The 16,066-nt window shown below is 38.1% G+C and overlaps 1 protein-coding gene across 2 annotated transcripts in view; it reads right to left on the bottom strand.

Annotated features, from left to right (window-relative positions):
- The window catches only part of CNTNAP5 (contactin associated protein family member 5), a 741,254-nt gene that overhangs the window by 111,624 nt on the left and 613,564 nt on the right, over positions 1–16,066 (bottom strand). For both annotated transcript variants that reach the window (XM_081814618.1, XM_081814619.1), the window contains exons 15-16: positions 8,330–8,457; positions 7,981–8,151 (exon numbers count right to left, since the gene is read on the bottom strand). In XM_081814618.1, the coding sequence (XP_081670744.1) occupies positions 7,981–8,151; positions 8,330–8,457 (299 nt within the window). The remainder of the gene's footprint in view (positions 1–7,980; positions 8,152–8,329; positions 8,458–16,066) is intronic.

The following is a 16,066-nucleotide window of genomic DNA, read 5'->3' as shown; positions in this document are numbered from 1 at the left end:
TGATGATGGTGGTGGTGGTGACATACCAACTGAGGGAGAGAGAGAAAGAGAGAGAAGTAGCAGGAACACAATAGGTACAATGAATTCTGCTGAGTGCTACATTAAATACTGACCATAGAGTCTGTCATTTTAATTCTCAAAATAACCCTATGAGAAAGGCATCATTTTTATTCCCATTTTATGGGTGAAAAAACTAAAGTTCAGAGAAGTAAAATTTTCTCAGTTTCTCAGACAGGACAAAGAATCTGACTCCAAAAGTAGAATTCTTCTCCATTTTTCTCTATTGAGTATGTCTTTTTGTATTTTCCATTATTACATAAGAATTTTTCTTAAATCTGAAGGATGTGGAGAGGCAAATTATAAACTGATGTTGATGAGAAAACAGTGCCCTTTCAGTCACTGGAGCCTTCCTACGACAGATCTTCCCTTCCTTCTCGGCACCTTGGGAAGCCCCCTCTCCTTTACACTTAAAATAGGACATGGGTATTTATTTAACAAAGTCATCAACTGAATTATCAGTAATACCAAAGGTCAAATAGCACCCTGGACCACTCCCTCCTCAGCCTTTAAACCCAAACAGAAAACCAGCCTTTGTATAAGAAGCCCACAGTAGGTGGAATTTCAAGTAACTAAGAGCTTGAATTGTTTTGCATTCTGGTCAAGGTGAGTCCTGACCTAAATTAAGAGAGGCAGGAAGGTAGAGGCCCTAAAATGGGATTTGAAAGCGTGGACCCTGGAGCCACGTTTTTGATCTTGTCATGACTCAATTTTCTCATTTGTAAAATGGGAATAAAAATAGTGCCTGTCAGGTTGTTTATGACTTAATCCTGATGAAGTTCATAGACCCATGCCTGGCACATAAGACGTACTCAAAGTGATAGCTATTGCTATTACTATAGTGACACGGCTGGCCAACTCAGCCACATGGCTTTGGCTCATAAACCCATGCATTAAAGGAGACAGAACTGAGGCGAACAAATTGGGTTCAACAATTAAAAGATTAAATAAGAATGAAGTTGGCCCTTTGAGCCATTTCCTGTTTCTTATTCAGGGCACAGATGCCACCTTGCAGCTCTGCACTTCTTGAGATCAAATAAACACTAACTGTGAGATAACTGGGACCTCAATTTATTTCTCTCTACAGAACAAAGGTAAAAATTGGTGAGAATTGGAGAGGAAAAATGTTAAAGATTTTGCTAAAAGCCTTCCTGAAAATCTGGTCTTGTGGATATTACGTTCTACATGGACAGCACATCTTTATGGAGCTCTTGCTCTACTGCTGCATCTACCCACCACCCCCTGTCACCCCCCTCCTTGGTAGGGTTCCTGTACAGGCTTATCCCTGCTCCAACATTTATCCCCCTGTTGTACAATGATCTTTTTATGGTCTGTCTCCCCAACTAGTCTGCAAATTCTAGACGGACACTTCACTTTTTGGACACCTAGCACCATGGCTTGTATATAGGAAGCTCTCATTCAACCAAAGGCTCATTCATTAAAACATTACACCACACATACTAAATACAAGTTTGTAATTTTCTTTGGATTTTTTTTTTTTTTGGTTTATACCAAGGCATTAACTTCCTTGAAAAATATTTTTAATTATTACTATTTAATTTTATTTAGGTCACTATTAAAAACATACTTTGTTCAGCCTATTCCTCCTAGAACTGGGGGACAATCAGTAAAATGCAGTAATCAGAGCTAATGTTTATTGAGTGCTTACCACAAACCAGACACTCTGCTAAGCATTTTTCATGAATGAACTCCTTAATATTTTAAGCATCACTATACTCTTATGAGACAGGTAACATACTGCAGCTGAGGGAACTGAGCTGACAAGTTGCTCCAACCCAGATGGAGGAGAATCAAGATTTAAATCCAGGTGATGTGTCTCCGGAGCTCATTTTTAACCCACTCTTCCTATAAAAAAAAAAATATTCTTCCCTCAAACTTATGCTGTGCCCCTGGGGGGTCAAAGCTAGAATATATAATAGAGGTACCTGGAAACAACTGAATAATAATAACATAAGTAAATAAGTGATACTTCCAACATTGCCTAGTGACTCTGAGGATGGGGACCTGACACAAAACAAAGTCTGCTCTCCTTTGCTGGAGAGATGGTGAATTACGAATGGCCCTGGAGGGGAAAACCAGGAGCCCTGTGTCAGCCCTTAGCTCCAACATGAATTTACCCCCTGGCCTTTCTTTCTCCCACCTGTCTGACAAATATTTTCCCTCATCATTTACTCCCTTGTGGTTCAAGACAAAAGTATAGAGTCATTTAGCCCTTCAGTAGGTTTTTACCAATCCAGGTCTTGTGTTCGACCCTGAGAATGCATAGATGAATGAAACCCAATGAGCTCACAGTGTACTTTCAAGATTGACAAAGAAGGGACGTGCTAAGTGGGGAAAGTGCTGTAAGTTCAAGAGAATGTCTACCAAGTTCTTTTAGAAGATGAGAGGCTTTCTGAGTAGAGGCTCCTATATAATGCTCTCCCTTCCTAGAACCTCGTGTCTATGTCCTGTGCCCTGACCCCATGTTGGGCATGAGACAGATCCCAGGGACCATTTATGGACAAAGAAGAAGTCACTTAGCCTCTCTGATCTTCTGTGCATACATCTATAAAAAGGGAAATATGAACTACATGACATATCATTAAACATTTCTGGAGATAAGGCAACTCTAGAAAAAAGGACATACACTTTACTTAAAATTTCGAGGACTTCCTGAATGTCTTACATTTCAAATCACGGAGAAAAGTAATTCTATTTTTTTCTGAATCCTAACATTCTTGGGTTTTGAGGCAGTCTTGCAAAACAGAATAGGGAGTTGCACTAAGGAAGAAAGGTAGGTTGATCCTGGATTTTGGCTCTTACTAGCTGTGTAACTCTACGTGTGTTACTAAGTTTCCTTAGGGTCGCCTTCCTCATCTATACATTGGACTAGGAGTTGAACAATGAAAATCATAGTGCAGTATCTTGATGATCATCAATAGGATTGTTTGAAAAAAATGAATAATAAATGAAAAGCATTTAATACAGTGTCTAATCAGAGTAGACACTAAACAATTTAGTTTTAGTGTTACATTTTATATTATATAAATGTATAAATTTAATTATTAGTAGTATTAATTTTATCATCTCTGAGGATTATTTGGTAATATTATTTTTTTTTTGGTACTTTCTTGATATGATACTGCTGAGCATCACAACTCAAGTCTCTCTCTTTTTCCCCCATATAAATATGTATATCATATAACAAATACATATACATATATATATATATATATATGAAATATGTATATCTCATTCACTTCTTCCATGGGCTTGAAAACTCGCAAAATACACCACTCCAGAATATGCTATTTTAAAATCAGGACGATTTTGAGCTGAAAGCAATTGAGAAGAAGCAGAGGCATGGAAAGCTCCCTGCTCTCCCCCTGTTTGTTTAAAGCAGGACATAAATTTACAAAGATGACTCTCCTCTCTTCTCTACCAGGAGGACAAAAGTTAATTGCCTGGAGACAACTTCATTTTTTTAAAATTTTATTTATTTATTTAAGAGGAATAGAGAAAGAGAGAGAGAGAGCATAAACAGAGGAAGTGGCAGAAGGAGAGGGAGAAGCAGACTGCCCACTGAGCGGGGAACCAGATATGGAGCTTGCCCCAAGGACCTGGGGATCATGACCTGAGCTGAAGGCAGATGTTTAACTGACTGAGCCACCCAGGCACCCCTGGAGACAACTTTAGACCCTAACAGTCTAGAGATGGCACCAGAGGGATCTGCATAACAAACTTTACTAACCAGCCTTTATCACTACTCTTGGAAACCTAAAGCTGCTTCCTTTGTCTATTATTTCTCCATAAATTTATCATTCTCTGTTGAACATGCTATATAATAAGCTATAGTTCTAAGCCACTTCTTTGAGTTACTCATTTTTCTCAGTGCATCTCCCATGTACACACAATGTGTGAAGGTTAGTAAACTTCTGTTTAGTTTTTCTCTTGTTACTCTGTCTTTTATTACAGGGGTCTCAGCCAAGAACTGAGAAGTTAAGAGGGACATTACTTTTCCTCCTTTATAGAATTTAGAGAGAGTTAGCCCCACCCCCCGCCCCACTCCAACCCCATCCAGGTGTAAAGGTGGACCCTGGCAAAACCACTCTGCAATCCTTACTTCCATGGCCAGAGGCATTGGTCAGAGGTGTTCAGATGTTGCACATCAGGAGTTTCACCCATCAGCTGAAATGTAGCTCTCCCTTGAAGGAGAGCTAGCTTTAGACTGAAGAAGGTATTCAGAAGTCAGTGCAGGGAGAGAAATAAATTGAATCCAGATAACATTATGAAACTGATGAAACCAACCAGAAATAAAGTGTCTCATCAATTCTGGACTTAGTCACATGTCCCAGTACCAGTGAATCCCCATCCTTGTGTCTACCAGTTCAAATCAAATTTTATTTAATTGTAGACAAATACATCTGATTGGCATATGGGCATCATAAACCCCATTTTGCATAAGTAAGCACTAAGGGGGTGAAGAACATGCTCACGATTAAACTTGGATGGAAATTTGAATCCACCTGGGGTTCTAAGCAATAGGCTCTTTCTGCTACACCACACTGACTCTCAACAGCCATTCCCCTCTGCTCCTCCTCACCCACTTCAAAATATGTTTCCATCCTCACAGCCATTGTGAGATAATTGTCAAAATATCTCATTTTTCCCCCTCAGTCTCATTTGAAACAGTTCCACTAAGACCTGACACTGTGAAATGTCTTGTTTCTCATAGAATATGGACCAATCTCAAGGCTACATAATTCATACGTCTTAGCTGGAAGTGACCCAGAAAGAAATGGATTGAAAATTTCATGGAGACTTCTTGTTCCCTGTTGAACAATATAGATATGTCAACTTTGGAAGCTTCTGTTCAGATGGTTATAGAGAAATACTCCTTAGGGATGGAAGAGAAATCTATTCTGTTTAAAGATCATTTCCTTTATAAGTAGCTGATCTGTAGAAGTATCTTGTTATGAACCCCTTAGGGTGAAAATTTTATCTATAGAAAAGGCATAGGATGAGTGTAGCTGTTAATAAGAAATGCAAGATCCATTTCAATTTGTTTTTTTTCTTTTAAATAATAATAATAAATTACAATATTTTGAAAAATATGAAGTCTTGTACTTTAAAATTTTTTATAAAATCTTCTTGTTTCAAAAAGTATATGTTCTTCAACCTGGTGAAAAAGTGTATGGCAAACAATTATATCAATGGACTTTTAAATTTTCATCAAATTAAATACCATCTGCATTAAAAACATTTTTGTATAACCTGAAGGACAAAATACAGTACCAGAAAGTACAAACAAATCGGACATTGAAATGTAATTAACACTAAATCATTGCTCATTACCTTGTGATAATATGCCATGACATTTGCTGCTGCTTTAATGAATCAAAAGGCCTTAGGGCCTGATTTTTATTAAATTTACATTGAGGTTATTATATCCATATTATGCAATGGTTGGCACTCAACCCCACATTTTCAGAGCCTGGCTAGGTTAGATAGGAGAGATCTTATTTCACACTAAAGCCACAAGAGCTTCCTCCCATTAATAGTCTAAATCATCAGAGTAAAGGAGGGTAAAGCTACCAATTAAAGAGATCTCTTTCCTTGTATGTGTTGTTCTATAACTGCAAAAGAAACACTTAGCTGTTTGGTGATTTGCAGGGGACTGGTGCAAACACCTCAGTCATCTCTGCCAGCTAGCACTTTTGTTTCTTTCTCTGGAGCTCTCAAATTTCCAAGCTCCTGTTGCCAAGACGTTACTTATGTTTTTAAGGGTATTTCATTTTAAGGGTATTTCAATTGCCTCCATCAAACTATGGAAAACTATGGAAACTATGGAAAATCCGTGTAGACACAGATATATGAGACATCTAATGACAAGCCCAAGTCATCATGGTCATGGGCATAACAAGGGCAAGTTGGTGGGAGCAGTCCATTCATGTATAAGAAATAAGGGGGGTGGGCAGTGAGTGCAGAAAATCAGAAAGCCAGCAAAAGCAACTAAAAGTAGATGCTTTTATTATTGCCACGCACCAGCAATTCTAAACAGTATCAGTGAAAAAAACATTCCTCCACCAAAAAAAGCCTATTGTTGGTCTAAATTTTAACAAATGTTGATATCAGTATGAATTTTTAATAATGTATATGCAAGCCTCAAGCACATTTTATTACTTACCACTTAATAAATATTATATTCAAGAGGGAAGTTAATACAGACAACTCCAGATACACCTTTGGCTCTTGAACATGCAGACTCAAATATATGGGCTTAGTTTTAAGGGTAAGAATTCAGCTTCTGAAGGTAGCAGGAGGGGAAGAATGAAGCAGGGGAAATCGGAGGGGTAGACGAACCATGAGAGACGATGGACTCTGAAAAACAAACTGAGGGTTCTGGGGGGGAGGGGGGTGGGAAGATGGGTTGGCCTGGTGGTAGGTATTGAGAAGGGCATGTTCTGCATGGAGCACTGGGTGTTATGCACAAACAATGAATCATGGAACACTACATCTAAAACTAATGATGTAATGTATGGGGATTAACATAAGAATAATAAAAAAAAATAAATGAAAAAAAAAGAATTCAGCTTCTGATTTCTCATTTTTACAATTACTGTGCTATCCTTGTTTAACTCAAATCTACTGTTGAAACACATGAATACACATTTTCACAGGGCTTGTGACACAGATTGCACCCAAAGAGAGCTCACACAACTGCAAAACTTTAGGAATTATATAAGATTTTACCAAACAGAATAGTAATCTGTGATGAAATTTCTGATGAAAATATTTTAGTGAATTTTTTTTTATTGATTACAGAGATATTTAAAAGTTGCTAGAATTGATCCTGAAGAAATCATTGGAAAGAATCACAATTTCTGGAATTTATTATAAAATAAAATATTTTTATGAATATCTACCAAATTCATCTTTATGTTTAAAATCTTTCCTAAAATTTACATGTCTGTTGCTTAATCTGAAAAAAAAGTTATTTTAAATTTAAATTAGTAAAACTATCCTTTGATCGATATAAGATAGATGGGCAAATCTGATTATACTCTGTTTTGAACATACATATGTGAAGACAATTGATTTTGATGAATTCATCCACAAATTTGCAGAAGTAAAGTTGAAGGAACAGAAATTTTAATATGACTATTACTGGAACAAACCAATATACGGTATGTTTTTGTCCTTTTTATTTAGAAAAAAAAAAGGACTAATGTAATTAGGAACCATCATGTCTTTTCTTTTTTGTACTGGAATTTTTTTATTGGTATTATTGCATGTAGGTGTTCAATATTAGGACATTTTGCCATCTACATTTCTATTATTCTTCATTTAACTTCATAATCATTACTGAATATAACTTGTATATAGGAGATGGGATGTTAGACAATGCTCCATATCCTGGAGTCAAAGTCTTTAGCTACACCGCTGCTTATGGTGAAGTAGTTGAAAAACAATGGGAATTCTGTAGTCACACACTCCTAATGGTGGGAAATAAATCAGGAAGTTGCTGTCAGAGCAAAAGTACAACAAAAAGTAGATCCTAAATATGAATAGAATGCATAATAATAATACATTAAGCTTTCCATGGAAATTGAAGTGAAAAAGTTCTGGGGTGTGGAAGCTTAAAAGTCAAAGGTAAGCAATACCCATGGACAGATAAAGTACGCTATAATAGATATCTATGAGAATTTGAAGAATGCACTATTTTGAAGAGAGAACGATTACATACTGATAGGCAATAATAAAACAAAAAGCATTAGAAGGGACTAGAAATTATCATGGCTAATTTTACAGATTTCCAGAGGCATTAATTTGATAGTATCCACAAGTACTAGCTGTTTGTGGCAAAGATAAGACTCGGACTTCTGTTGACATTATGTTAAATTCATAAATGAGGGCACTTACAGCTAATTTCAAGTCGGATGAAGTCTTTCATGCCAAGGTTTTCTAGGAAAACTCCCGATAGAGCCGTGGTTTTAAAAAAGAAGGAAATATCAGCACTGAACTCCGCATGGAAGGTAGGAAAGTGGAGGTAAGAGGCTTCTGTATAAAATGATACCGCATTCCAGAAGTACCCTGCAAATGAAAAAACCCTTAAGCATGGTTCATTGTTTTAGAATGGGATGTAGAAAAGCACTGGGCATGTGAATAATTTTCAAGACTGAGGGACATTGCAGGGAAAAGGGATAAGGGAATAAAAACATCTTGTGCTTATATAATGAAGAGAGAAAGCTTCTTTCGATTTAGTACTCACGGTCTCCATAGCAACGCAAGGGACCAATTCTCCAAGCAGCTTCTGAGTTTGATCTGTTGGTATCAGTGATAACTATCTGAGTGACAGGCAAGTGGTCTTTGAAGGAAAGAAAGCCAGTATCATTTGTCCTGCAAAACATAAATTTAAGAAAAGAAAGAGAAAATGTGGATAACGTAGGGGCTCTTTTACCAAGACTCCCTTTTCAAAGGTGATTTGGGTGGTTGCAGCAGCAGGGTGTGAGGGCGGGGAGGGGAAACCAGAAGGCTTTTCATCTCATAAGCATATGCAAAAAGCTGGAATGCCAATTACAAAACCCTTGGCCACCTTCCAAAAACCAGTGGAATTTACATTTTTCCTGTCTTTCCGGAAACACAGGTAATTTACAGAGCTTGCTATTGCTTGTTGTAGCTGACAGCACCCCACCTGCCCAATGCCTTGTTGATGTAACATTAAACATCAGCTCTCTTTCCACAGAGATTGGCTATCTCAGTAACTAACTTGAAACGGGCACCACAAATCTCACTTGAAATCACTCCCAGTACTTGTTCCAGCCACCTGCCTACAGGTTTTAATCAGCTTGGGATGTTTCTTATCACCTTTTAACTCTAGGTAAAAACAAGTCTTTATAGAGTTTCCTGTTTGTTGCTTTTCATTTTGCTCTATATTTTAAAGATCTTGGGAGTTAATGACTGTCTTTGTTAGGCAAATAGATAACTAGTCACCCCTTTGGCAAAAAAAATAAAAATAAAAATAAAAATAAATAGGGTGAAGCTATTGTTTTTCCCTTTTTTAAAGCTGTGTTTTCGGACTCATAGTAAGGACATATCATTTAACTGAGAGAAGAAAAGTGTAGAGAAGAAACCTGTATTGAATGAATAACTATTCTGAGCCAGAAATATACTAGGGGATAAGGATATTTTTCCCACACAACATGCTTGCACAGTAGGTACTATTATTTTCATTCACAGATGAGGAAACTGAGTCTAAGATATATATCAGATGTTTTGTCTAAGTTTGCAGGGCACAAGAGGCAGGGCCTTGATCACATACATGATATCTACCCCATGTCTAAATTTAACAAGCATGCCAAAAATAGCCATGTCTAAATTTAACAAATATAAATATATTTGTACGCCTTGAAGATGCCTGTATTTTATGTGCTAACATTTCATTCCGACATGGTAATTTGAAACTCATGACTAATAAAAGACTGAAATTTCTGAAAGAAGGCGGGGGGTGGGGAATACAAAATATGTTATATTACAGCAAGTCTTGAAATAGTAACCACAATTTTTCAAAGCCTTTTTAAGTGTGCAAGGTGAACTTTGCTTTGTTGTCTTGCTCCATTTAACTCATCCAAACATCAGGTGTCCTGCTAGAAAATATGATGGGACATTTTCATTTCCATGTTCCATCCATCAGGTGTGCTACCAACTTGAAATGATGAGCTGAACTGAGTCATATGAGGTAGTCTGAAAACTGCACAGAGTGGGCTGGACTCCCCACCCATCACAGCCTTAGTTAAGGACAGGATGGATCACCTTCCTGGTGCATGGGAATTGGCCAATATTCAGGGCAAAGTATATAATGTAGCAATTTTATAACAAGAACACAAAGGAGCAGGTTCATATTGGTTCTCTCTCTGTAGTCACAAGGAAATCAATAAAACACTCAACACACACTCAAAATCAATGTTACATTTCATTATCATTTACGTATCATGTACAGCTCTGAGTTTAGAGACCAGAAAATAATATCCCAAATTCTTAACTGGGGAGGCATGGCAGGAGTAGTGTGATGAGATGCTTTAAGGACTTAGCTTCAGAAGCACACACATTTATTCTGGAATCCCAAGTCCCCAGTTCCTAGCTGTGTTAGGTTGGGCAAATCATTTTATTTCTGAGATCCCCCAGCATCCTCAATTTTAAAATGGAGATAAAGTCTATACCACAGAGTTATTGAGAGAATTAAATGAGATCATATAGTCACTTAGCATGGTGCCTGATCTACGGTAAATGCTCAAAAATGGTAGTGGCAACATTCATTTTAGTTCTTATCTTTGTCCCCGAAACCTCTGTGGTCTTAGGCAAGTCAATCCATCTTTTTATGCATCCAGTTATAATTCTATATCGGAGATCTCATACTACAAAGAACATTGTAGAAAATTAAATGTTAGTATTTGGCCTCCAACTCATGAGATTTGGAGAAAAACGTATCAATTCATCTTGGTTATAAATAAATGAAATAGTCGCCTACACACATTCCCTTCAGGTCAAGTAACCAAAAAGGTAAAGAAATACCTATCCATTTTCTGTTATTTGAGTACCTGTATTTAGAGGCCATTCAAAGGATCAGGAATAAGACTTTTGTTTCTGTTTGAAAGAACATCTATGAATGTTACAAAGACACAGAATAAAATTTGAGTCTTCATAATTCAGTATCTTTTCAAGCAGAGAATTCAAAGCAAATTCCAAGCAGTCAAAGTCGAATAAAGACAAATCCATATGTAATCCTGAAGAAACTATATTGCTCTAGGATTTTGTTTCTCTCCATTTTTATTTTCAAGGTGAAAAGGGTAGATTCTGAAGTCTGTCTATCAATGCTAACTACCGTCTCCCTTACCCACTATAGCACCTTGTCTGCATCAATTTGATGTCCTGTGTCAAAGCATTGGGATATACAAGTAGCACTCGAAGAATAAAAATCTCTTCCAAGTAACAGATTAAAAAAATCATATTTAATTTGATAATGCAAGGCACAATACCAAAAATACATTTTTTAAATACAAACTCAAATTCCTACAGGGGCCAGATGAGTAATAAAAACAAGTGAAGCCAGCTTTGGTTTGGATAATAAACAGAACCTGATATATCCCTTCATTGTCAGAGGGAGAGAGATGGGGGGGGAGGGAGAGAAAGAGAGAAAGAGAGAGGGAGAGAAGAAAACTGGTAGAAAATATTTTTTTTTGGCTAAAGGAAACAGTGACATTCATTAGTAACAAGTAATAATGCTTTTCATGAATGTCAAACAAGTGGGTCACGTAAAACTTCCCAAATTTTAAATCTTGACAATGGATTTAAAATTCTAAAAAGAATAAAAAGAGTATGATGGGAGCCAACACTGCACAAGCCAGTGAAATGCAGGTGAGGGTTGGGGTTGTGTTCAGCTTATGGACAAACTAGGCATCAAGGATACTTTACATATTTATTCATTCTCTTAAAGTCACAGTGAGAATAAAATTGGATTTAATTCAGTTTGTGAGTGACAAGTATGACTGAAACATTTCAAACATCAATGGGTACAGTATTTGGAGGGGTGGATGATGGAGTGGATTTCAGAGTACAAGATGATATACAGTGATACAAATTAGGGTAGTACCCATTGATAAGCAGGGAGTCTACAGCCGTACATTTCTTTCTGCACATTAACTTGTTTTCCTTTCTCTTTTGTTTGAACTTGCCTTCTCAAGGGAAAACACTTTATAGACTTTGTCTTCCTTTGGAACAACATACAAGATTCTTCCTAAGGGTACAGGGTACTTAGGTACTTTATAAGTGCAGAAATGGTTATGTTGTAGTGAAAAAGCTTTGTCCTTTGGACCAGACTATTATGGGTTGAATCCATGTGACTCAATACACCAGTTTATAAAATGTCAGTGAGGTCACTCTAGGCCTCAGTTTCCTTATCTCTAAAATGGGGATAATGATATCAGTTTGATATTGTATAAATCAAAGGAGATAATGTATATAAAACCATTAACACACTGACTAACACAAAATAGGCATTCGATAAATAGTTACTGAAATTCCCTGTAATGTTTGAAATAAAAATGTGAAATGCAAAGAATTTTTAAAGGAAAAGTAAGAAAGGGAGCCTCACTGTGGACATGAATGAGCAGAGACCAGTCGCAGATGCCAGGCAGAGACTCCAGCTTATGGAGGTTCCAACGGTACAAGGCACAGGCGTGTGTGGTCCTCAGGAAACACACATGAGCTAATAGAAAAACACATCAGAAGCAATGTGGTCTCCTCTTCCTTTATGTGCATCTTGGGATTTTACCAGGTTCCGGATTTCAGAGCAAAACAGGGGCTGCTGATTCCTTTAGTAAATCATTGGGGTAAATGGGGTGAAAAGTCACATGCTGATTTTTTTTTTTTTTTCATGAACCAATCAATTTTGGTTAACTGCTGCTCTGTAAACTTAGCAGAGTCATTTGGGTCACTGAGCCTATTAAGAGAGATTCTTGTTTCCTTATTCTATGCTTATTTCTTTTAGTCACTTGAAAGTAAGAAACAAAACAAAACAAACAAAAAAAGACACATTATGCATAAGGTAGAAATTATGCAAAAACTGAAGACCCTAGCACCCTTTGAAGCCCCTGTGTGAATCTGAGTGGATGAGTCTCAAGACCCTCTGTGCAGCCTTCCCTTGAGTGGGTGACATGATGCCCTCCACTTCCTGTGGCTGCAAGGGAGGAATGACTTGCAAGATGCCCATAAGCAAGTCTGCAAGTCTGAGGTACTGTGTTGATACTTGCCAGTAATTCTACCCTAGCTTTGGTTAAGGCAATTGTTTCCCTTTTGTCTTCCTTCTTAAGACTTCCTGATAAAAAAGACCTAGGGAATTAGATTAAAGGTTGGGTGTCACTTGATTGCCAAAAAAAGCAAATGCAAGCATCGACTGCGGTCACATAGACAAGTGCACACCAGGAGGTCATATCCATTCCTCTCTGCCCTACACTGACCAGACCATGCCTGGAGTCTTGTTTTCTGTTCCCAGCATAAGGAAGGTGAAGGGAAATATTTTGCAAATATTTTGGAAACTATAGTTCTTCAGTAAATATTTTAGAAATTTGAAACCATAGTTCTCTTCTCAAATAGATGTGAGAAAAACGAAATCAGGCCTTGGTATATGAATACAGCCAAAGGCTACCCAATATTACTTTATTATTAAGAAATTATCATGACCCTCAAGATTTTATGAGTATAAAGTTAATTAAAAAAATGCTACCACAGATGAAGATTTTTGGAGGCATGATTTGATTAACCTGCTCTGGATATGAATGAAAGTAGCATTCAGTAGGGCCAGAAAAGTTCTTACCAGAACTGTCTGCACTTTCCCTCTTATCTCCCGCTCTTCTTCTTCCTTGCCTCCTCAACTCCCACAATCGGCCTTCTCTCCTTTCACACCAAGGCAACTCCTCTCACAGAACTGCTAACTTCCATGGAATATGTCAGCCCCTAACTCATTCCACTCTGTGGCAGCATTTCAGTGTTGCCTTCCTCTCTGTTACACACACAATGAACACGGCTGCTGACTGAACACCTCCCTTGGATGTCAACAGTCACTTCTAAGTCACCTCTAAGGAATATGCCCCAACCCCCTCCACTTGTTGCTGCTCCCTTGCTTGTCTGGGTTACTCAGTTCTGTGAAGGATGAGGCCCCCTGCTCCCAGTGGCTGAAGCCATACATACACATGTCCTCCCTTCCTCTTTTTCTCACTCCTCCCTCATTCTTGATCCACCGCTTCCACCAAGATCACCTGCTTTATGTCATTCCATCCAGCTGCCTTATCCTCACCCTCCTGGCTTCACTTCTATTTTGAGGGAGCTCCAGGGTTTCTGCCTGGTCCTTGGCAATGGCTACTTACACTGGCTTCCTGCTGCCAATCTCACTACTGTCTTCCTACTCTGCTTCTCCTCCATAAGACTCCCAGTTTCATATTCTATTGCTTAAATGTGAACCACGATTCATACTGTATTGCTTAAAACCTTGTTAAGATAAGAGGTCTCTGTCTCTTCTAGGTATGGTCCAAATTCCAAAATGTTTAACATAGTAGAGTGGATAATAAAATGCTTATTAAAACCACAGTTGCCTTTTACAGAGAGGTCTTTCTAAAAAAAGAAAGAAAAAAAATGATGCAGGGGTTAGAGGTATTCCTCGAGTTTAGGGCTGCTATTCTTAGAACCTACTGCTGGCTCTGTGGCTCAGCTGAATGCTTCCTATAACTGAATGTGAGTGTGGGAGGTGCCTCTTGCCTTTCCTTGGCCGTATGAGCATAAAAATAGATTTTTACACATGATCTCATGTAATCCCCTGAACATCCCTGTGACAATGTTGTAATCAGCACCTGCTTTGTGCAGGAGAGGCAACAGAACTTGATAGAAGTGACTAACCTTCCCAGGCTGCATCATTTGCAAATGGAGGGGCCAGGATTTGAACAGCATACCTTTGCTATAACTGTGGTGCTTCTCTGGTCTCCTGGTCTCACTCCTACAGAGAGCAGCTCTCTCATATGGGGATGCTGGTCCTTCCCACAGTTGGTCTACATCTTCCCCAGGCAGTGCTGGAATAACAGCACCAGCCCTGAGTCCTTGAGCTGCCCTCACGGGTCTTGGGCTGACCATAACCATTCCATTCATACAGGCTTTCTCCACACAAGATACAGTTCAATTGACTAGGTTTCAGTTTACTAATTTGCAATCATTTTTCAGCCCTGCATTCTCTGAGATTACACCTGGGTCACCTTGACAGGAGTTCTGGAAGCCCACAAACTCTTTGGTTACACATTTACAAGCAATCTCTTGATTTATTTCTACTGTGGGCAGACCCATCCATTACATGGCTATTTTCACTAGTGAACTTTCGGAGATCAGCCCTGTTTTTGTTCTTTCATCATTTCATCTAGAATTAGATGGCTGAATGATAACTTTGTTCTGTCTGGCTATTTAATTTTATTTATTTTATGATGTAGATGTATGTATTTTTTTCTTAGAAATTAGTTTAACTTCTATAAATCAATGTTGTCTCTTACCTTTTATTTAAGATACTGTAAAAATAGGGAAATTAATAAGCATGATGACTAACAAATTTTGAGAACCAAATTCATGGCACATCTGCTTGATGCACAAATTACTGCTAACTCACTCAGTCCTTCCCAAATCCCCAGAGATATTCTTTTTCTTTAATAAAAAGAAACCTGAAGGCCAGAGAGGCCAAATGATTTAGGCTGTATAGTTAATAATTCACAAATCCGCGGGCGCCTGGGTGGCTCAGTTGGTTAAGCGACTGCCTTCAGCTCAGGTCATGATCCTAGAGTCCCCGGATCGAGTCCCGCATCAGGCTCCCTCCTCAGCGGGGGGTCTGCTTCTCCCTCTGACCCTCTTCCCTCTCATGCTCTCTGTCTCTCATTCTCTCTCTCTCTCAAATAAATAAATAAAAAATAAAAAAATAATTCACAAATCCAGGATTTGATCATCTCATTACATAATAAAATGTTACTTAGAGATAAACTACATTTTATATCCAGAAAATGAGTGTTGCCAGAAAAAGTAGCTACAATTGTGCGCATTCTAAATGTATTATGTGTATCAGTTCATGATATTTTCACTGAAAATCTATAAGGCAGATTTGCAAGGGAGATAGAACTATTTCCTCCCTTCTTCCTTGCCTCTCCTCTTAATCTTCTTCTCTTCCTCCTTCTTATTCTTAATGATGAAGACTCTGCACTTTGAAAAAAAAGTGCAGAGAGGCTAGGATTTATCTGTAGTTAGCCAAGAGTGTCCCCCTGGACCTCAGAAGTGGTGCCAGGCATGGCAAAAATGACACTGGGTGTCTATCCCAGCTATTTGCGCTTGGCTAAAGTTCCAGATGAATGGATAAAGAAAAGGTGGTATATATATACAATGGAATATTATGCAGCCATCAAAAGGAATGAGATCTTGCCATTTGCAACGA

Source organism: Leptonychotes weddellii, chromosome 3 (assembly GCF_054177405.1).
Source record: "Leptonychotes weddellii isolate Sample4059 chromosome 3, ASM5417740v2, whole genome shotgun sequence".
Classification (NCBI taxonomy): Eukaryota; Metazoa; Chordata; class Mammalia; order Carnivora; family Phocidae; genus Leptonychotes; species Leptonychotes weddellii.
This window is presented reverse-complemented; position numbering and strand designations above follow the sequence as displayed.